At 44.5% G+C, this 23,852-nt stretch overlaps 2 protein-coding genes across 2 annotated transcripts in view; both read right to left on the bottom strand.

The window, feature by feature from the left end:
• Nucleotides 1-23,852, bottom strand: part of meox1 (mesenchyme homeobox 1) — a 138,101-nt gene that overhangs the window by 83,914 nt on the left and 30,335 nt on the right. The gene's annotated exons all lie outside the window — the stretch shown is intronic.
• Nucleotides 19,277-22,924, bottom strand: sost (sclerostin; the record flags this gene model as incomplete). Its single annotated transcript, XM_083994022.1, has 2 exons — nt 19,277-19,695; nt 22,609-22,924. 2 exons carry the CDS (start codon nt 22,922-22,924, stop codon nt 19,277-19,279), a joined length of 735 nt encoding a protein of 244 aa, XP_083850148.1.

The raw sequence follows: 23,852 nt of genomic DNA, 5'->3' as shown, positions 1-23,852 counted from the left end.
ATTCAGTCCAGTCCAGTTCAGTTCAGTCAGTCCAGTTGCTTTCGATTTAAAATTCCTTTAAGATACTATGGCCTGGACAAATGAGAAAATGCACAGGCTTCTTTCCTTCTTTCACATGAATTAGCTGCTGCCACGGATTCTTCAGACACCGCCACATTGTATTCATCATTTGGAGGTAACATGTTGATGAAGTATTGTGGTGCAGATCCACCTCCCAGGTGTGTTTGAGTGTGTGTGATCTGATTTGTTGTCCAGATCTGTCCTCACCTTTGCAACAGTGTCTGGTAAAATCATTGGAAATCTAACGGAAAGTAAAGTAATTCCCCATCAAGACATCAACATGATGGGTTATGGCAGTTAGCACAGGTTGTTTACCAATGCTAAAAAAGTTGTAAATACCTACAATCCCTTTTTTTTTCTTCTTTCCATTTGCTTTTTTTTGGGGGGGGAGAGAAAGCTGTGATGTGCAGTAAACGTCCTGCGTAGGTCTTTACAGACTCAGTGGGACATTTGCCTTTTCGTCTGCTGAGTGTTTGGTCTGTTTCCTAACAAACTCAATTTTACAGCCTGAGCCCAATTGGCCCCTGCAGACACATGCCATGCCAGTGACTTTATAAAAACCCTGTGAGTGTGTGTGTGTGTGTGTGTGTGGGGTGAATATGTGTTGTGTTTGAAAAGCCTTGAAATGCACTAATTGTTTGTCGAGTTATTTACTTTTAAGCACAAGCCCTCCTGTTTTTCGACAAATTGCAGCTGCGACAACAGACGGCAACAAGTGAGAAAGTCATCATTTATTTTCTGGACAGATGTTTGATGGAAACAAAGAGAGAGTACACAAAGTCCTCTGCAGCTTCGCCTCCATGCCTGGCGATCAAATATCAATCAGATCTGGGGAAGAGGAGATGATGAGATGAATGTGTGATGGGTCACAGGCCACACACGTGAAGAGAGAAGGAAAAACAAATAAAAGAATTCATATTTTGCTTTTTTCTAGGCTATTTGATCTCATCACAGTCACTTTTTATTTCTCTTTCTCTCTCTCAGTGGTTCAGTTTTTGTATCGGATGAATAGTTCAAGATTTTTTGGGAACACTCTTAGGCCTATTTGCTTTCCTGCCGAGAGTTAGATGTGAAAATTGATACCACTCCAACATCTGCATGGTAATTGTGCAGCCTGCAGCCAGTTAGCTTAGCATAGCTTAGGCAACCAGCAGAGACTCCAGGAAATCAACGCTCGCTGCCAGGAAATAATCCAGGACATCTAACCTCATGAAAATCTGAGACTGTCCTGTAAAAATCAAAAAACCAGACCACAGGTTGTTTGTGCAGCAGGTTATTATAGCACCACATAGTTACGTTTTGTTGCTAGGCGACATCTAGTGGTCGTAGTTTTTATAACAGGAGAAAAAGGACAGTAATGCAGAATAAAGAGAGACAAAGTCCAATGTCCATGTCAGGAGGATGTGGTGGATGGATGGATTCATTTATTGATTTACAAACATAAGCTTTGGAGCAGGGCTGCCCAATTTGGGGTCCATGGGCCAAATTTGGCCCACAACTTATTATTTTTGACCCACTGCCCATGCTTGAACTTTTAATTTTTAAAGTAATTATTATTTTCCCACTACCTACTTTAAAGGGATAGTTCAACATTTTGGCAAATTGGCCCATTGCCATAATCCCTATAGAGTAGGTTCGTTACCTTTAATTGAGCCGCGAGCTGCTCAGAGCTACGCTACAGAGGCTAATGGGATTTCTTGGTTTCCCTCATCAAATACGCAATCCAACAACTCCAAAACGCTCTGGTGGACAAGTTGTGACCTGCACATTCACCACGCTATGAGACAATAACAGAATGTTACGAGACAGAGTTGTTTTAGAGGTAAATTCATGCAAAACGGCTGATGCACGTTCCTGTCAGGGGCAGTTTTCCGGCATACAGTCTCTGCATTTACCTCGAAAACAACTTTATCTCGTAATGTTCCATTATTATTCCGTCAGCAGCTCGCGGCTCTGCTCCGCCGTTCTAAAAATAGCTTGCACCGACAATTAAAGGTAACAAACCTACTGCTATTACTATAGGGATTATGGCAATGGGCCAATTTGCCAAAATGTTGAACTATCCATTTAAAAAAAGAGCCATATGGATGTTCTTTCATGCACTTAACAGTGAAACACAATAAACAATAGTGTGGTTAATTTTCAAAATTACTTTCTAGGAGTGTTTATTCTGCACAGTTAAGCCATAATAGCCATATTTAATTTAATGCACTGTAACATGAATGTTTAGTTTTGGTCTGTGACCCTCCACCTGATTCATTTTTGGTCCTTCACTGAGAAAAATTTGGGCACCGCTGCTTTACAGGTTACTTTTTCCAGTCTTTATGCTAAGATAAGCTAACCAGCTGCTGGCTGCAGAATCTCCATGCAGATGTGACAACATATACGTCAGATTATTCCTTTAATTAATGCCATGATGATAATTTATCGCGTCCTCTAGGAAGCCAGCCGCCAGTTTTTATGAGTGTATCTGTGTTTCAGCAACGTGCGCTTGATGTCTCACTATCAACACAGTGTAGATTAAACCAGGAATGCCTCTCTGTCTTTGATCCGTCGCTCCTTCACTCACACACACATGTGCTGCTGCTGCCTTGCTCCTCTCTCTTTAGTTGCTGTCAGATGTGACATCGAGATCTTTCCTTCTTCGTGCACTAATGACTAAACATGGCGTCGTGCTGCAGCATGAGCCCCTCTTCCCCACCTCCCCGATGGCTGTGGAACATCTTATACTGAGTGACGTGATGGAGATCAGCTTGAAGAAGACGTAAGAGAGGAGGAGGAGGAGGAGGAGGAGGAGGAGGAAAAGGGGAAGAGCCATGTAGGGGCAGGAAGGATTGAGGCACCTGCACAGAGTCATGAGGCCCTGACGGTGACTTATGGGGGCTGTCACCGATCCAGGGCCGTGTCCTTACTGTCACACTGTGATGGAGCCCAGAGAGATGCTTTATAATCCCACACACACACACATACACACACACACACACACACAGAGCAAGGCGTGTTTTCTTTTCCCCCTCGGCCTCAGTGAATGAGTGACTCTGAGGGGATAAACAGGACAGAAGATGAAAACATTCATTAACTGAGACCAGCAACTTCATTAATACGCTTAAATAATATACAAACGCTTTTCATATCAGTTGTGAATCAGTAACAGGAACACACACTGCCACACTGCAGCTTTCTATGTTTACGGAAAAATATTTATCCAGTGTTGAAAATGAGAAACTCATTTATTTAAATCTCAGTTTTTAATATTCATGCACATGTTATATTCATTAACCATTATTAATCACTTACTTACCTCTTATTTATGACTATTTAACCTTCTGTATATTCTTTATTACAAATTTATATTTACTTTACTTGCTTTTATGAGTTACATATTAACATTTATAACTGGTTACAGTATTTGCCCATTATTAATGAGAACTCTCTGCATGTTTACACCCGTGTCTGTTTGTGTGTTGTTAGTTTTGTTTGTTTGTCAGCAGTGCATTAGAAAAAGGAACTGAACCGATTTGCAGGCCGTTAAATTTAGCAGCAGATCCGGATCATTTAGTCTAAATCCGAATTTTGTCTCTCTCTAAAGTCTGGTGAGTGTTTTTGTTTTTGTTGTGGTCGTCTGTTGTGTGACTTTTTTGTTTTGTTTTGTTTTTTTTGTTAACCCTTAACAAACACATTATAATGGGTGATGATGATCATAGATGGACAGATAGATAGATGCTTATTATAAGTTTTAAAGAATAACTGCATGGACTTCCAGGGCTGAGATCACCGTGTTATGAGCTGTTATAATAAAGTTCAAAGACGAAGACGCAGCGGCGGCGGCAGTGGTGATGGTGGCGGCGGTTTGATGAAGAAAACACACTTAATGAAGCCTGTCCATTAATCAGGCATCTGCTCCTCCTGCCCAGTTGTGCGGTCAGAGCAGGAATCCCTGGCATGTTGCGAGTGTGGTTTTAAGTTTTTTAAAGGAGTGCTGGAGGCATGCAGGCAGCCGCCACCTCTTCAGTCTTGCTCAACAACACACAATGGCGTCAACTCCCCTGAACGATCCCACTCAGACTTCTTTCTTTCTTTCTTTCTTTCTGGGATGGCTGAGTGAAACCCATGGAGACACTGAGAGTCCGTGGCATCCTGCTCTAATTAATCAGGGGGCGTGAGGTGGGATCAAACGCTCCCACGACTGGGCGGCTGCAGGGTGGGTGGGTGCAACACTTTTTTATTTTTTTTTGGAACATGGAGATAATGTTTATTCCTGTTGTTTATGATTTCATTTTTACTTTTATTAAAAGGGATAAATGATGATAACCAAACCCACACATATCTGGCTCCCTCCCTCCCTGCCCCTCCCCTCCTCTCTTTTTGTAATTGGAGGGCTTTATTAGTCCAGATGCTTTTTAAAAAGCTTGGGAATCTACAGCACAGTCTGTCAATTTCAACACCTGCGCTCCACTCCCTCAGAAAAAAAAAAAAAGAAAAAAAAAAAACTCTTTGCTTCACTCCCAAGGGTGATTTAAGGACACGTTAGCCGCTATCGCATCCCCCCCTTCCCCTTCCCCTTGAAAGAAGTCATGTGTTTTGCAGGATGACCTCATAGTGGAGATGAATGGTGCAAAAAGGCCCTGAAAGCGTCGACCATGAACCTCAGATTATTACGCTGTTGACTTAATGGGACAAACATTCGAATGTCTGGATTATTGTAAACCACTTTGTTTTTTAACTGCTCAAAGATGTCAGCTCGCCTTCAGAGGAGTTCAAACATCCAGTCGAAAAGCTGATCTCAGATCGCCTTGGACACCTGCCTCAGATTCGTATCAGCTGCATGTGCCGTCGACGTCGTGCTCCCAAACTCCAAACAGCCTCCTTATTGTTCTCAGATGTGATAATTATGATGGAAGAAACTGACATTTACTGACAATGTAAAGTTTTCTGCGCGTGAAAAGTTCTTTTTAGTTACCGAGAGCAAATGAAAAGTGGATCTTTATTGACCCTTCACTGTGTTTCACGTCCTACATTAACACCTGTGTGACCTTCTGTGAGGCTGAGGATGTATGCGCCTCCACTTCTCCTATATCAGCAGACTTATGTGCCCGAGATGTGCACTAAAACTTTAAATGAAAAACCTGTTGACATGTCCGCGGGGACCGGACGAGAGCCTGTGGGACTGCACTTCTCTCTTCGGCTCAGCTGCATGGCCCGATAGCTAACGGGCTGCCATGAGGTGTTTAATGGCTGTGTGAAGTTCCCACAGGGGGGACGGCTGCTGGGAACATGGATGAATCCGGCCCCCCCTCTCACTCCCTCCTGCTCTACAAACACAGTGATGGATGAAACAGGCTGGAGCCTACAGTACCTCGGCCTTATTTATGGGAGCAGAAAGCGCTCTCCCCGTCTGTCTGTCCGCAGTGAATGCCATTACATGTTGTAGGGAAAAAAAGACAGCTGACATTGACATGAACTACACGCTTGTAACGGTTCTCTTCTGGAGATGGGAAGTGATTGCAGTTTGTAATATGGACATACCAGAGGTGGAAGCGAGACAGACCACCAGAACTATCCTGAGCCCTGTCTGCTCTTCCAATCATGGTAATCGGCGTCCACGGGGCTGCAGATCCGCAGATCCACCACCGAGCCCCGCAGGGTCGTCGTGTCGACTCTGCAGTGGCACCGAGTCCGAGCGAGGTATATTTGACTGACAGGAATTAAAGGAAACCGGAAGATGAACGTTATACACAAATATGTGATTAGACCTGGTCATCATGGAAACATACAGACTCCCCCTGAATGCCTTATTCAGCGTATTGGTGGCTGCAACATTTGACAGATGTCTCTATAAAAAAAAAAAGAAAGAAAAAAAGACGTGAGATGCTGTGTGTTTCAGATGTCCGCTAAATGCACCACTTGTAAAAAAAAAAAAAAAAAATGGTAGATGCTATGATCTACAGATGCTTCTAACTTGTACAAAACTGGCAGATCCTACACTTTAAAGTGTCCCTTTAATCCCATCCCTTAAATCCACCACTTGTATAAGAATAAATGATAATAAAAATAAAAACAACTGGCAAATGCTACAATTAGCAGATTTCCTCTGAATATATCATCTGTTAAAAGAAAAGAAAAAAGAAAAAGAAAGAAAGAAAATGGACAGATGCTGCACTGAAAAGAAAAGACATCCCTTAAATGCCAAATTTTTCAAACAACACTTAAACGCTACAATTTACAGATGTTCCTTGAAAGTCTCACATGCAGAAACTTGCAGCAGTGTACAACATCAGTGGCCGCACACTGGGGGGGTTTTAGGGCAACAGCACGGACTGTAAAGAGTCTTTATGGGAGATTTAAGAGGTTTTATAGTTCAAGTTGCAAAATGTACCGATATCAGGGGCCACTGGGATCCACTGGGCCCCGAAACTTCTGCTTACGGCTCTGCTCTGCTGCCTACCTGAGGAACTTCACAGCTCAGCCGTTTGCAGGAAGTATCTCCACCATAAACTTCTTCTTTTTTAGTGGAGCAGAATGAACTGCACCAGAGGAGGTGAGGCAAAAAGCTAATGATGCTAACAATGATGCTACATTAGCTTTGTCCTCCAGACACCTGCGTTTCTGTTTCATGAAAGGTTGTTTAGAGTATCAAACTTTATCAGGCAACAGGCGGAGAGCGCCTTTGAGTTAATGCACCGGTCAGTGAGTTTGTTTTGCTTGTTTGAAGTGTTGTGCACCAGGAGATTTTATTGGTAAGCTTCCTCTACAAGACTGTGTGGCTGCAGGGATTTGCAGCAAAGAGAGCAGTAGAGAGGTCAGTCACTGATGTTGATAAGGTTTGGCTCCGAGTCGGCGTTCCAGTTCATCCCAAAGGTGTTGGACGGGGTCGAGGTCGGGGCTCTGTGCAGTTTCAGAACAAAGCTGGAAGAATATGATCAGAAACAGCATCGTTCAGCATAGTTCACCCGAAATTGAAATTGCACTCATTATCTACTCACCCTCATGTGGACTAATATAAGGGCTGGGAGAAGTTTCAGAGTCCTCCGTGGCTTCTCTGAGTTACAGGGGGTCTCGGCGTAGCAGTGCATGTCCATATATTTATTTATTTATTTATTGGATCTCCATTAGCTCCAGCACATTAGCATGGCTATTCTTCCTAGAGTCCATGTACAAGTCAAAGTGACCCTTCTCCGAGTTCACAAGACAAAACAAAACCAACAGTCAATACAGTTACAACACATATACAGTCATAAACTCAGACCAACATATATCACAGGACATCACGGAACACTTGTACAGTAAAAGACCATACACAACATACAAGCACCATACAAACAGATACAAAAAAATAAAAATAAAATAACATAAAATAGATAAATACAGGATAGAGGAAAAGAAAAAGAAAGAGCAATCTCATAGGGTAGGATAATTTTTTTACATGGAACGGTTGCAAATGGATACCAACTGTCTTCGTAACAAAAAGACACACCAGAAAACATCCAAATACCTCCATGCTGCTCGTATGTAATGTCCGTCTTGTATTGAAGCCCTGAAATGCAAAATTGTCCCGAAAAAAATTAAATAAGTCTATATTTCAAGTTTGTTTGTAGCGGAAGCTTCTCAAAGCTCCTCTTCCCAGTTCGTCAAATTTGGACGAACTGGGAAAATGTTGCATTTCGGGGCTTCAATACAAGAGGGACATTACATACGAGCAGCATGGAGGTATTTGGATGTTTTTTGGTGTGTCTTTTTGTTACGAAGACAGTTGGTATCCATTTGCAACCGTTATATGGACATGCACTGCTACGCAGAGACCCCCTGTAACTCAGAGAAGCCACGGAGGACTCTGAAACTTCTCCCAGCCCTTAGTCCACATGAGGGTGAGTAGATAATGAGTGAATGAAATTTTGGGTGAACTATCAATTTAAGATTTCTCGTAACTGGAACATTGGGGAAAAAAAAAAAAAAAACATTAAAAAAATGGAGTGTCCACATACTTTTGGCGACAAGCTGTGAGCGCGGGTGGCGTCGTGGTCCTGGGTGGGCCGCCCGCTGGTGCCTCAAACTGTGACCTGAGCCGTTTCAGACCGTGAGTCTGGTCCCACAGTCTGATGAGGGTCTTGGCTCCGGCCGGGCTTTACAAGATTGTCTGCATTTTTGAGGACTTTAAAGGACTACACAATAGCGTGCAGTGCACTCAAAGAGGGCCCTCCACTTCTGGAAATCCTTTAACACACAAAAACAAGTGTTGTGTTTAACATTGCCTGGTATTCGATTACAAAACACGTAAAAAGTTAATCGGAAAAGTATGATCGGAATTGTAAATTGTGCAGCAGTTGCTTATGTGATTCAGTTTCAAGGCTTCAATAAGTTTTTCATCACCATCATGCAGCCTGAAGCAGACGCAGAACACATCACTGGTATCGCAGTCGCTGCTGCAGCGTCGGAGCCGCGTGATTAACTGTTGACACAACAGCAATCAGGTTTAATTCACTGCATCCATTTCTGAATTTGCTTTGTTCTTGCCAAGCTGCTGCAAACTATGATCGATCATGTCATAAAAACCTCATCCCCACTGATGTAGCTGCTCTTTTTTTTATTATTTTTTTTAAAAGAAGGTGTTTGGCCTTGCAGTCTGGCAGCCATATTTCATTTGGCACCGAGGCATGTTATTCAGATTTGTTGGAACAAAAAAAACAAAAACAACTTGATTTCTTTTCTGTAAGCACAAATAGTGCAGATACGTGCAAGTTTTGTTCCAAAGTCAATGAGACTCTATGGGTGCTGCTGTTTTTCTGATATTTGGTCAATGGAGGGACCATGCACAGTAGCCTGCATTTAATTATCTACACTATACTCTTCTAGGTCACTTGTCCGCAAAAAGGGCCCAGAGGCATCTGTTGTGTCAATCATCTCTTCCCCCCTCTTCCTAACTACACTACACTACGCTCCTCTTCAAGCGGACGTAGAAAACACAACCGTCATCATCCTCCTCCTCTTCGTGCTGCTTCCTGCTGCGCCGGACACGCTGACTGAGGCGGCGACGGCGACGCACGTGAAACGGACCGAGGCCGCTGCAACTCAGGCATCTGAAGAGAAAACACTCAACAGTTTTTGTTTTTTTTTTGAGATGTTGCTCAAAGCTGCGAGTAGTATATCATCGTAAACAAAGCAAAGCAGAAGGAGAAAGCAGGGAGTTTGCTCTAGTCTTGAGTCGTGTCCCAGGTTTTTTTTTTTTTTTTTTTCCCGCTGATGTCGGTGAGAATCTGGAGACGACGCAGGCGCTTACGGTTTAAGATGGAAAAAGCTCCCCGCAGATAGACAGATGGCAGACTGTTGAGTCATAAAAAGAGACACTTTCTCAGAGAGCTTTCTATGAACAATTAGCTTTAGCTGTCAAAACTAATAATTCGGCCCACGCCCGAGGGTCCGACTCCTCCGCTCTCACACCGCACGTTGCCCCTGACAAGAAGAGCTTTTCTATGAGAAAAGTCAATGCCACATTTGATAGCCATGCCCAGCTATCAATTATGTTGCTGTTTGTTGAGCAAAGTCAGACTTTTTCCTCAGTTTTTTTGAGGGAAAGATTAAGTTTCTTAGGGAAAATATTACTTTCTAATGGCTGCAGGGTTGACAGATCCTCCCTGAATCATCTGTTTCACTCAGAAAAAGACTCGGGGGATATTAGTTTTCACACACCGCAGAGATCTGACGTCCTTTCAAGGGACCGTTTTCAACAAACCCGACTGGGTCAAGAAAGACTATAGCTGGGACTCTGAACCGGGACCAACCAACCAACCAACCAGGCCTTCAGCTCCAGAGGCTCTTTGACATCCGATAAGGGCAGGGGAGCTGAATTGATCCTCATCTTAAACTCTCCTAAGCTGAGGAGATTGTGGAGATATTACACACACACACACACACACACCCACGAACGAACAAACGGCCACACAGACAGGAAGCAATCTGGAGAAGAAAAACTGTCGCCTGATTCATTTTTGCAAAAATAAAACAGCTTCCATGTCAGGAAGGGGGGGGAGAAACTGATCGTACCAAGTGTCAGTGTACATGTATGTATTAGAGGGATATTATCAAGATGTGGGGTTGTAATGCTACGCTAGCCGCCCTAAAATAACCTCCTCAGCTGAGGAACTGGGCTATGGCATAAACATACAAACAAGCAAAAAGGCACCGTCCTGTCTGTGGAAGTAGCCATAAACCCCCGGAGGGAAAAAAAACTCCACAGTTTGTTGTTCTGGGACGGAGAATACGCCACTGTTTACTTCTGAATCTGACAGTGCCAGTGAACTGAGCTCGGTGTCTGTGGTTTTCCAAGATAGGCCACAGCAGCAGATACTATCCTCCTCCTCCTCCTTCAGGCGAGAGGGTAAGAGAGCCGGCGAGCTGAGGCAGCAGCCAGCAAGCAGCCGGGCGGTGATTTAATGCCACGGATATTAATTCAAGTCAAATAAGACAAAGATGCTGTTGTCATCAGGCAGCTCCTGTCCAAAGAGCTTTGTCATCATCGTCCATCAGAATCAGCTGTAAAATTTATGAGCACGATCGAGGGAAAGGGAGGGGTCCGGGGAGGCTGCATGGCACCGCCGCATTAATACCATCGGCATCATTGTGGTCGGCGTCGATGACATCAAGAGAATTGGTTTGATTCATTCTTTGTATTTATGTCTATTGAAAATGTGAAAGGGAGTGAGGTTTTTTGGTTTAAAAGACTTGACTACTGCCTGTCATAAATCTCTTTCTCATGGGCTGCGTAATCCCCAACATGCCATGTCCACCACCCACCCACACACACAAAAAATACTTATAACTCCTGTTTAAAAATGATACGCAGCAGATTTAATTGTTTCTCGGCGCTCTTAAAGGAGGCGAGCTTTAACGATCCCTCTATTCCGTTTACTTTCTGTAGAAACGCCTGCTGAATTAACTCGCCTTATTGAAAACATGCGTCGGCTCAAGTGCTTTGGGTGACCACCAGCTTCAGTGGGACATGATGACTCAGTGCATTTTCTGTCAGGCTATATGCTATGCTATATATGCTATGTGCTATGCTACAGGTTAAACCTAAACGCTTTAGTGTGGACATGTGTCCAATATGGAGCTGAAATTGAAGAGACAGCTCCTCCCATTACTCAATAAATGGATCCAGTTTGCTCGAGCAGCATCTGGAGATGACTCGGCTGCTGATAGAGAAACTCCTGAATGCCACAGAATGAAGCCGACATACTTTAGACATGATGAGACGCAGCAATTACGGTACTTCGAAGCCATTTTATATGCTCCACCCTAGGATGGAGGAAGGGAGGAAGGGAGGGAGGGCTGAGCCGGGCTGGGCCTGTGTGTGAAGACCCGGGTCACTGTTGGCTGGAGAATGACCGGTTGACAGACAGCGAAGCGGTGAAGTGAGTCAATGGGAATTTGTCGTAAGTGTTGAAACTTCTTGAACACGTCTGTTCTGTGGTTTTCTTCTGTCAGCCTTAATCTGACGAAACTGTCCTCTGCTTTCACAACCGGTTTGTTGAACCAGTGTTTTTTCACCACCATTAAAACCAATATACACACGAGTCACGACCCAAGGTAAACTGCTAAAACCCTGATACTGACACTGAAGGATTGCAAGCAGTGCCAACTTTCTGTCTTTTGTCATTTTGAGCCTGATTCTGCAGCTTGTTTTTGTCTGCTAGCTTAATATTGTAGCTAGCTTATCTTTCCCTCCAAAAACAGTTAAATGCCTCAATTTAAATGCTGAATGTTGTGGTTTCACATCTAAACTTACTTCAGTGACTGTGGAGCAAAAATAATCTTTGATAATCTGTGATGTCATTCTCTTAAAGGGATAGTTCAACATTTTGGCAAATTGGCCCATTGCCATAATCCCTATAGTCATAGCAGTAGGTTTGTTACCTTTATTTGTCGGTGCAAGCTATTTTTAGAACGGCGGAGCAGAGCCGTGAGCTGCTCAGAGCTATGCTACGGAGGCTAATGGGATTTCTTGGTTTCCCTCATCAAACTCATCAAATACACAATCCAACAACTCCACAACGCTCTGGTGGACAAGTTGTGACCTGCACATTCACCACGCTATGAGATAATAACACAACGTTACCAGACAGAGTTGTTTTAGAGGTAAATTCATGCAAAACCGCTGATGCGCATTCCCGTTGGAGGCAGTTTTTCAGCAAGCAGTCTCTGCATTTACCTCTAAAACAACTCTGTCTGGTAACGTTCTGTTATTATCACATAGCGTGGTGAATGTGCAGGTCACAACTTGTCCACCAGAGCGTTTTGGAGTTGTTGGATTGTGTATTTGATTAGTTTGATGAGGGAAACCAAGAAATTCCATTAGCCTTTGTAGCGTAGCTCTGAGCAGCTTGCGGCTCTGCTCCGCCGTTCTAAAAATAGCTTGCACCGACCTTTAAAGGTAACCTACTCCTAAGTATAGGGATTATGGCAATGGGCCAGTTTGCCAAAATGTTGAACTATCCCTTTAAACAGACTCGGGTAGCAATAAATTGGGTGTAGCCTAAATATTGCTGCATGTCTTCTGGCTGTATCATCCCTTTGTGAACCATAAAGACCTCAGCTAAAGTGCATCACTATAGTCTGCACTTAAGGTGACTTTAATTGCTGCTGTAAAAGTGAAATGAATGAATGAAATTAAAGTATACGGCATCATTTAATCAAACACTTTTCCAAACAGCCTTTTGAGAGCCAAAGTCATATAACGTGCGGGCTAATGTCCACCAGCTTTTGCAACATAATGCAATTTCACATTCAGTATTTATTTAATTGGTCTGTTGAAAAAATGAAGCATGCCTCTGGGGTTTATTTTCTTTTTAAGACAAATTGGCATCCGATACAGCTCTGACTGCTAGAAAGAGAAAACCTAAAACATTTGCTTGGTGAAACTACTGCAGCGCCCATGAAAATTTATAAGTGCAGTAGCACGTGGACTTTATGTCATCATAACTTGTCGGTGGCTGTAAAACTCACCAACGCTCTCGTCTAAAGTCGTGTTTTAACATGCACTGCAAAAACTCAAAATCTTTCCAAGAATATTTGTCTTATTTCTTGTCAAAATGTCTCAATTCTAGTCAAAACTAATCTCTTTCCACTTTAAATAAGACTCATCACCTAAAAATTTACTTGTTTTAAGATCATTTTCACTTGAAATAAGTTGACAAATCTGCCAGTGAAAGCAAGTTGTTTGTGCCTTTTAATAAGGAGGAAAAACTTGCTCTACTATCAGATTTTTTAAAACTTATTTCAAGTGAAAATATGCTTGAAAGAAGTAAAAAGTGTCTAAAAACAAGCTGCTTTTTATGTGATGAGTCTTATTTTAAGTATAATGAGATTTGTTTTGACTAGAAATTACATTTTGACTAAAAATTTGACAAATATTCTCGGTAAGATATTTGATTTTTTGCGTGTGTGTGTTCAGTCCTATAGCTGCTGCTGCTGCTGCTGCTGCTGCTGAACTAACCACCACCTGCACAACTCTAAGGCTTATGGGAAATGCAGTTTGTGAAATGCAACAACAATAAAAAAAAAAAACTATAAGGTTCAGTTATTTGGTCCATGTACAACATAACAGTTTACCACACATCACATGCTTGGACAGTTTAATTGCTTGTGTGTGTGTGTGTGTAAGTGTGTGTGTGTGTGTGTGTGTATGTGGAGGAACTGACCTTGCTCGTGTCAGTTTCCCCAGTTCCGCTGACCTCAAGCTAATTACCGACTGACAGGTTGTGTAAACTCTTGATGTTATACGTGTTAGTTCGGCCCTTAACATGGCCCCAATCAGTCTCACACACACACACACACACACATATAAAAGTGAACATACACCAGATAGTGTGCAGCAGCAGGCAGCTACACCTGACACGTGTGAACTTCATCTAACTCGGTATGAAAAAAGTTTGTAAGTTGACATTGAACTTTTGTAGCTGCACCATAAATAACTGCATTTCTTTTTTTTTGTAAATCCAGAGCGGAAAGTTCTTATTTGTACAAGCACAAGCCCTGAGTTAATATTTTCATTGGTATTTCTGCAAGACATAAAGTCCATAAGGTGATGATTAAGCATGGAAATGCACTCTGCTGCCTCCAGAACCTCGAGGCTCGCTGTGGTTGTTTAGAATTGTTTGTTGACAACCCTGTTTCCTATCCTCCTGCACCTCCTCTTGTCCTGAGCAACATATGGTTGGCTCGCCTCTCCACATGCCTGGCCTCGGCTGAGAGACCGAGGCTTACATGGCTCAGTAGAAACCCCCTGACCCGTGTCATGCTACTGTCCATCTTTTTTTGGGGGGCGGGGGGAGAATGAAAAAAACATGTCACCCACTTAAATGTCTTAACGGGCACCAAAAAACAAAATTATTCGCTTTATAAGACGTCTTTGCTTGCTCCTCGTCTCCTCGTCCTCCTGACCCCGGCTTCTCCCTTCCCTGCTGAGGATTACACTCTCAGCTTGCAGGGAAACACAATCCACCTTCCAAAAAAGAAAAAAAAAGGAGGCTGCGTCGACGTCGTTAGCTGAACTTGTGCTTTCGGCGTTCCTCATTCCTTTAGGGGCAGCCAGCAGACGTCTCTTCTTCTGGTTTCCATTTGTTTTAAGCTATTAGCGCCGCCGCTGCCGCTCATGACCTGATAAGGGAGTGGTTGGTGAAGCACAAACATCCGTCTCCGACTACATCAGTCATTGTCCATATGTGTTGACTTGAAGCGATAATATCCGCTCCTCCTGACTAAAAGAGGAAAAGAGGCCTGGAAGTGAAACGACCGAGCCGTATAGAGGTGACTTTATGTCATCATCAACCAACCGAGGTCTGGATGTTTTGCGTGTTATAGTTTTTTTTTTATAGAAAATATGTCTTGGACGAGGCTGCAGCATTGTTAAAGGGATAGTTCAACATTTTGGCAAATTGGCCCATTGCCATAATCCCTATAGTCATAGCTGTAGGTTCGTTACCTTTAATTGTCGGTGCAAGCTATTTTTAGAACGGTGGAGCAGAGCCGCGAGCTGCTCAGAGCTACACTATACGGAGGCTCATGGGATTTCTTGGTTTCCCTCATCAAACTCATCATATACACCATCTAAAAACTCCAAAACGCTCTGGTGGACAAGTTGTGACCTGCACATTCACCACGCTATGAGATAATAACACAACGTTACGAAACTGAGCTGTTTTCAAGGTAAATACAGAGACTGCTTGCTGAAAAAATCAGCGGTTTTGCATGAATTTCCCTCTAAAACAACTCTGTCTGGTAACGTTCTGTTATTATCTCATAGCGTGGTGAATGTGCAGGTCACAACTTGTCCACCAGAGCGTTGTGGAGTTGTTGGATTGTGTATTTGATGAGTTTGATGATGGGAAACCAAGAAATCCCATGAGCCTCCGTAGCGTAGCTCTGAGCAGCTCACGGCTCTGCTCCGCCGTTCTAAAAATAGCTTGCACCGACAATTAAAGGTAACGAACCTACTGCTAAAACTATAGGGATTATGGCAATGGGCCAATTTGCCAAAATGTTGAACTATCCCTTTAAGAAATTGAAGTGCACAGGCAGCCGACCAAGCGCTTTTACAGAGGAGTTTGTTCTTCTGGCATGTGAGAGTTTAAGTGCTCTGGATGCTATGAATGTCACCTCCTCAAGTCAGTTTCCACTGTTGTTCTTTCTTTTTTATTTTTTACTTGTTTGCTTCAGAGTGATGGATATAACTGGCAAAAACAACACGCATCAGTCAAACACGTCTTTATTTGCAGATGATGCACGGTCTGTTTTATTTGACTGTCTCTTCTCTTCTCTTCTGCGTCTGGCACGACATCAGTTACGTGTGTGTTGACAAGCGTCTGAGCCGTTCGAGTGGCTTCGGCCTCTCAAGACAACTCTCTGGCGATGCGCTAAACAATAACCTGGCAGTGACGCTGAAATTAGATATTTTTACCATTCCATTATGTGAGTTCAAAGGAGAAGAAGAAGAAAAAAGAAGGGGGGGACCTAAACATGCAACTTTGTACGGCTGCATCTTTAACATTTACTCTCTAGTCTCTGTGGAGTTGAAGACGTGGCGGTGGATGGAGAGACGAGTTGATTATCACGCTGCAGCAGCGAGAGCAGAGCAGGAGGAGGGAGGAGGGAGGCTTTGCTGGGAAACAGTGATTATCTTAAGAAATTGTCAGTTGCGGAGATGAGCCGAGCTGAAGGGCTCTGGGTGAGCGAGCGCATGCAGGATAAATCTCCTCCTCTGGTGAAATCCTATCATTTCTTTTCTCCCCACATTTGGACAAAGGAAGAAAAAAAAAAAAAAAGCCAGTTATCATTTATCATGGTCAGTGTGTCACTTCTATAAATATTCATTACCGAGGCAATGAGTCAACCAGGAATTGTTTGCGAACTCTTGGCGTTATGTGTAAGCTAATTGAATCCGGTTCCTGACACTGCATGTGGACCCTCGGGGGGGGGGGGCGTCTATACTCTGCACCTGGTACTAGGAGCCTCGCTCGCTGATGACACTCACATCAGGGGCCCGAAAACCAGTGTCGTTTGTTGGGAATCAATCACGGCAGAGTCGACTCTCCTTTGGTTGCAGCCTTTAAGCGTTCCCCATGCAGGTCTGGTCCGGGCCCCGGGGTCACTCGTGGGTCGTTGATGACGACGTGTAGCTACGTGCGCGCTAACTAACACTAACGCGGGGCAGATGCTTTGTCAGCATCGATATTCTGCAGTCAGAGTCCTGCTCCTGTTTTCTTGAGTTGGGGAAACTTTGCGCTGCGTTGCTCGCTCGGCGCTGCCTGAGTAAAAAGCATGGCATGTCTGTTTTCTCCTCTGGAAAACAGGGCTCGAAAATGACATAATGACTGCACATTATGGGGTGATGTAGTGAAATTCAATATCGACTGTTCTTGCAGTGGCACGACAGGAGGAGAAGTTCTGCTTCTCGGTTGCTACAGTGATTTCTCTGTTTTGTGTTTACAGTAGAGTTTTATTCGACTCTTTAGAGCAGCCCCTTGTCCTGGTAATTAAAAATTACACTTGCATATAAAACTTAAGCATAAACACCTCATCTGTGCTGTGCTGTGGTGGTGTGTTTTTACTCAGGGACTGGATTGTGTAACTCCCCCTTCGCCTTTCACTGCAGCTTCTTCAGTTTCAGTGCAGCGCTGCAGATACGACAAAAGCGTCCGCACAAATATTATAAAGCAAATAAAAAGGGGATGCGTTTGAGAGAAGATGGAGAAGAGGAAGAAGAGGCCTCGAGGGAGGAGAGGCAGAGAGCCGTGATGCTGAGTGGCGGCCATGGCTCATATCCACCCTCATAAACAAAAGAAACATCGGTGGTGGTGATGCAGAAATCTCAAGAGATGAAGAAACGAAGATTCGCTCTCGAGACAAAAACGGTGGCAAAACCTCTGCGTACTTACAATAAATTCCTGGAATTTCTCAGCATGCACACAGAAAAAGACAAAAAAAACGCCACTTTTTTTTCTTTTTTTTCAAATATATCTTCCTTTACTTTATTCATGTACTGTACAGTATTTCATTTCCAAAGTCTCTATCATACTATATGACAATAATGGCTATTTACTACAAAAAAAAAAGGTTGCATAAATAATTTAAATGTGGAAATAAAAAATAAATATGCAGTTCATTCTTTATTACAGTCCTTCTTTCCCTCTTGAACAGCCCCGTCATGTGAGGGCACCGCTGCACAGGACCACACAGCTCTCAGCTCTTACACGGTAATAAACCCCCTCCCCACCCTCCCCTCCGCACCCTGCCCCACCCTGCCTTTCCAGTTGCTATTTCAAAACATAGAAGTCGGAAAAAAGAAAGCAAACATTGTCAGTACAGTTTTTTTTAAAGGAAAACCAGGAAGCAACACTGACAATATGCGGAAACATTGTGGAGTTTTTCTTCTTCGTGAGGTTCGGTCCCATCCGAGGAAGGAGGTTGGGTCGTCAGCACGTTAACAAGACAGTGGGGGTATCGCCACTTCCTGTTCCCACCCCCACTGGATCGTAGCATCAACACAATGATAAAAAAAAACTGAATTATTGTTATCATTGGGGTATTTTTACTCCTATCTTTCCTGTCTGAGCTATTTACAGAGCGGTGCAGAGAGGTGTTCTCGAGTCTTGCAGGCTTGACATGACACAACAGAGGGATTTTTATTTTTTTTTTGTTGGCCGTCGGTCGGTGGCTGATCGCTGCTCTATTTGGCCCGATGCAGAAGAATTCCGGTGTGGGCGTGTTTGGAGAGCGCTCGCTCTGCCCCGAGGTAACGACAGCACAACAACAACCACGCACAGTTTTTCTTCTGATGCCTCCTCCTACACACATGTGCACTTTTTTTTTTTTTGTACGCGGCGATTCCAGCAAACAGGAACTGGCTGGAAGGAAATGGCTTTTTATGACTCAAATGCTAACACAGGAATGGGCTCATTTAGTAATTAAGAGGAGTCAGAGGAATGGCCCAGTGCCCCCCTGTGGTGTTGGTGCTGAGAAAACCACTCTCTCCTCTCTCTCTCTCTGTGTGTCTGCTCGTGGGAAATGGGGGCTACTGTAAAGGACAGCGAGGCCTTTACTGGGCTGTCGGGGAGCTTGCGTGGTGGACGCTCTCTGCAAAACTGTCAACATCCCACCGTCCGAGCCCCCAGAGCTGCCACCGTCTCCTCCAAGAAAGGAGATGGATTACAGCCACTCTGGAGCAGCAGATACACCTTTCCAGCTTTAAAACGGACGGGGCCGTGGTGCCGTGTAGCTCTGCATCCGCTGGATGTTTGTACAGATGGGCCGGCGGCCTCGGGGAGTACTTCTCATTATGCTTAAATGAAATCTGGTGGAGTTGCAGGACGAGAGAGACTGAGACCGAAAGACCGAGACCAGGGGAGGGTTTTCTTTTCTTTTTTTTGTGGGTTTTTTTGTGTGTTTGTTTTCTTTTTTAGAGCTGTGATATCAGATACATTTAGTCCGACGTGGTGCAACATCTCCTGACCAGTCAGTCACAGTCGTGGTCGCGGCGCTGACTCATGCAAATAAGCAAAAGTTCACAAATGCTGCTGACGAGAAGGATGACGTGACGCCGCCAGCCCCCAGCAGATAGCTTATGAATGTCTCCTGCATCTCCTCCCCTATCTGGAGGAGACATGTTGTGTGTGTGAAGTGTGTGGAGTGAACATGTGTGTGTGTGTGTGTGTTTCAGTCTGCAGCATCAGTACGAGTTGCCCACCAGCGGCGTGTTGTTCTTTTTCCGGTCCTGAGACTGCGAGCGACCGTGCGACTTCTTGTTGCGCTGCGGCTTGGGCAGCTCCTTGGCCACCGACTGGTTGTGGTGAGGCCTGAAGCGCTTGCACTTGCAGGAGGTGACCACGCGGATTTTGTAAGTCCGTGTGTTGCCGTTGGGACACTGCAGCTGGACCCTCCGCGTCCGGGAGTGCGCCGGGATGCAGCGGTAGTCCGAGCCGTTGCCGCTCCTCCACCACTTGCCCCGGCCGATGGAGTTGGGCATGAGGTGGGCCGGCATGCACTGGCCCGAGCACACCAGCTCCCGCACGGGTTTGGCGCTGCGGCATGATCCGTCGGTGATGTAACGGGTGGAACGCAGCTCCCTGCAGCTCAGCTCCGAGGCACCTGGGGTAGAAGAGCAGGATATCACCGTTACACTCGTGGCTTCGGCCCAAAACAAACACTTTGATGTGCCGCACACACACACCGAGGCGGGACAGGTTAACCGCTTCGGCCCCTCGATTTCTGCTCATGGACTCAACCGTCGCTGTGTTATTTAGTTAGAAAAAGGAAAAGAAAGAAAGAAAGAAAAAGAGGAAACAAAGGAGCCAAAGAAAACTGGAGCAGGCAGCACATTCTCATTTCCAGTTGACACGTTGTGCAACACCAAAAAGTGCAGCCGAAAAATTTCACCTTTCGCTTTAATTCAACAATTTGTGCAGTTTAAAGAGGGCAGTTTTAACCCCGAGGAGATCAGATGGTGAGATTGTGTATCTGATTCATGGTGCGATCATTAGCTGACGATGGAGGCTTCACAAAAGAAAATCCAGCTGGCAGCAATCAGCTGATAGCAAATCCAGACCAGAGGGCCATTAAACAGCTCAATCAAACCTAATGGAGGTTTTTTTTTTTTGGGTTGGAGGGTTGGGGGGGCTGGAAGGGAAAAGCTGGCACAGGAGGAGCGCTAGCTGGCCCTCAAGGAAACGTATGTGGTGATGGAAGAGTAAATAGCTGTCTGGTTATTTTAAGGCAGCGCTAAGTTGCAACTGTACAACTTTTTTGAAACACACTGGAGATCGGCCAGACTGATTTGAAACAAGGCGCTCGGCCTGTAATCCTATATGTCAGCCACAGCTTTTTAACGGCACTGTGCATGAGTTATTGTCCTGTATGTGTGTATGTGTATGTGTATGTGTATGTGTATGTGTGTGTGTGTGTGTTTTTTACAAGCAGCGTGTAAAAAAGACGGGCAAAGAGGAACCGTCGGTTAAGAAATGATACACTCGGAGAGGGATCTGTTTTCCTCTGTGGCTTTCTTCGCAAAAAAAAGGGCTGAACAAAGGATTTATGTGAGGTGACTTCTTTTCTTTTTTCCCTCCCCATGAGAACCTGATCTAGTGTTATTCTGCTGAAGCCACCGCACCGCACCGCAGCACAGCAGTGTACGGTGTCCACACACACACAAACACACACACACTTAGTAAGTGAGTGGGGCAGCAGTGGTTTTGTTTTGTACCAATTACCACAGGTTGTCTTGTTCACGTTTCCTGCTCTGCTCTCGACTTGTCAGCCTGAGGAGAGGCTTCACTTCACTAATGAGGGGCGGCCTGCAGAGGAAGGGAAGGAAGAAGCATCTCACACACACAGACACACACTAAAGGAGACCACTGTCAGGGGTTTTTGCTCCTCTCCGAGCCCTGTGAGAGGAGCTGCAGCTGGAGGGGAGGTGGAGGGGGGCCAGGCTAGTGGTCGAAAGCCTCCGAGACGGACAAACGGAGGAAATAATCCCTGTGAAACCCATCACATATTCCTGTTTATCCATATGAAAACAAGGAGGATGCTGCTGCTGGGTTTTTTTCCAGCCCTTTTTTGGAGACTGGTTTTTAAAATAAATAAGAAATAATAATGATAATAATAAAACATGATCTCCTTTAAGGTGTGGATTCATCTCATCTCATCTCCTGAGGTGTTAAGATCCTCAAACGTCTCACTAACGGCTCCTGATTTGTTAATTCCCCCCTCGTCAGCTGATGGTCCTCTAATGTAATCAATCACCTCCTCCTCTGATCTCTCTCCTCCTCCTCCTCCTCCTCCCTCTCCTCCTCTCTTTCTCTCTTTGAGTGGCTCTGATTAAACAACGGCTAAATTACGTGAGAGCTTCTTTTCTTTTCTTTTTTTTTGGTGCTTTTTCTTGCACCACCCATCTCGAATCGTGAGATTATCCCACATGCACGGCTCAATCAGAACGAACAACCTTTACTGGCCACAGGTGGGAATCATTCACAAAGGCAGTGTTGCATTTAAAAAGCAATTTCCAAACCCACCAACTCCCCCCCACACCCTCCTCAACACACACCACCACCACCACCACCAGCCGATGAACAAACTGTGGGTTTTTCTATTGGGGGAGACATGCTGTTGTAATCAAATAGTTATGCTGGAAGTAGAGCTTGACTAATAGTATAAAGAGAGAAGGAAATAAAGTGGAGGACAACGTGAATAAAGCCCTGATGTCTCTGTGAACGCTCCACTTGAAAACTGTGTGTGTGAGAGTGTGTGTGTGTGTGTGTGTGTAGGGGAAGAAACCACAAGAATGTGTGTATAAGCCGCTCTCATCACCCTCAACTTTGGCAGCGGATTAAGCAAGAAAACAGTGAAACACTCTTCCCACACGGAGGAGCTGCTCTTGATCAGGGAGCCAGTGTGAAAATGAAGTGAGATTAAAAAAACACAGGTTGTTTTGTTTAAGATCAGACTCCACACACACACTCACACACACACACTCTCACACACACACACACATATACAGTATATCTATATATTATATATCCTGTGATTCTACCACAAGAGCCTGTGTTTGAAACTATCAAAGATTTTTCTCCTTTAGATCAGATAATTAAACATCAGGGTGACTTATCAAGTGGATCTGAGCTGAATAAAGTAGCTTATTTAAAATCTCTTATTTTGAAATTTTTCCAAAATAAAACATCATAATTTTAAATATGAATTTACACCGTTTGCACATGAATAAAATCTACAGTAAGCTCCACTGGCTTCACCTCTACATGTCTTTATTCTAGGCTATTCCCGTTTTACGCACAAGGAACCAAATAAAGCCCCAATTAAATTACTTATATACAGTATATTTTTTAAATTCTAACACAATATTAATGATAAACCTGCATCTTTCTCTTTCTATTCCATTTCTTCCCAAACAAACAAACAAACAAACACACACACACACACACACACACACACACACACACACACACACCCATCTATCTATTTCTAAGTGGTTAACTGAACTTGGACACTTACTGAAGGAGACGGTGTTGGCGCCTCTCCCGCCGTGTTTCGCCCTGTTGTTCATACTGTTACTGCTGTTACTGTTACTGTTGCTGTTGCCTCCTCCGTTGTTATTATTGTTGTTACTGTTGCTGTTCGCCTGCGGCATCGCCTCCTCCGCCGCCGCCGTCGCCGGTGTCCGCGTGTTTTCTCCTCTGTACTCCGGTAAAATCTCCGTGGCGTCGTTCTTTAGTACCTTCCAGCCGCGCACGGCGGTGCAGCATCCCTGCAGCAGCAGCAGCAGCAGCAGCGCCGAGCTGGAGAGCAGGAGGGCCGGAGACACCTGCATGCTGGTCGGCGCGGAGAGAGGAGGAGGAGGAGGAGGGGGTGGTGGTGGAGGATGAGGAGGTGGGAAATAATAAAACACACACTTATTCTCACTCACACACTTTGCCACACATAAACACACACAAGCGCGTCTATATCTGTATATCTGTATAGTAAGAGATGCGCGGTGCAGCCTGGACAGGTCGGTCAGTCACTTCCACCTCACAGCGAAGAGAGAAGAGGCGCACGCGGTATTTAAGCCAAGGCGAAGTTGTCGTGAAGTGAAGGCGGACAATTATAAAGAGCTGACACCGAGTGGGAGGGGTCGGACCTGGGAGAGAGAGATTCATTGAGAAAGTCGAAGGAGGAGGAGGGGGAGAGAGAGAGGGTTGGGTGAAGAGAGTAGAGAGAGAGAGGAGAGGAGAGGAGGGAAAAGAACAAGAGGGGAGCAAAGAGGCAGAAAGTGAAAGGATAAGCAAGAGGGAAAAGATGAGAAGACAATGTATAAAGTAAGAGAAGGAGAAGAAGGAAGACAGGATGAGAGATGGCAAGAAATAGGAAGAAAAGAACAAGAGGAGAGGAAAACGAAGAGAAGTAGAAAAGTGAGAGTATAAAAAGGGAAGGATGTTGGGAAAAGACGAGGAGGAGAAGGAGGAGGAGAGGAATAAGAAATGACAGAAGAGAAGAAATGGGAAGAAAACAGAGGAGATGAGAAGAAATGAGAGAAAGGGGACAGCAAGAGAAGCAGAAATGGGAAGAAAAGAGAGGAGAAAATGCGAAAGGCAGGATAGTGGGAAAAGATGAGGAAGAGAAAGTAGGAGAAGAAACAGGGAGAGCAAGAGGAGAAAACATGACAGGGAAAGAAAAGAGGAGAACGAAAGTTGACGAAAACCAGGAGGATGATAAAAGCAAGAGGAGAGGAAAAAAGAAGAGAGGCAGGGAGGTGAAAG

This window comes from Trachurus trachurus (assembly GCF_905171665.1).
Source record: "Trachurus trachurus genome assembly, chromosome: 19".
NCBI classification, from domain to species: Eukaryota; Metazoa; Chordata; class Actinopteri; order Carangiformes; family Carangidae; genus Trachurus; species Trachurus trachurus.
Note: the sequence above shows the minus strand (reverse complement) of the source record. Positions and strands in the feature narration are given on the sequence as shown.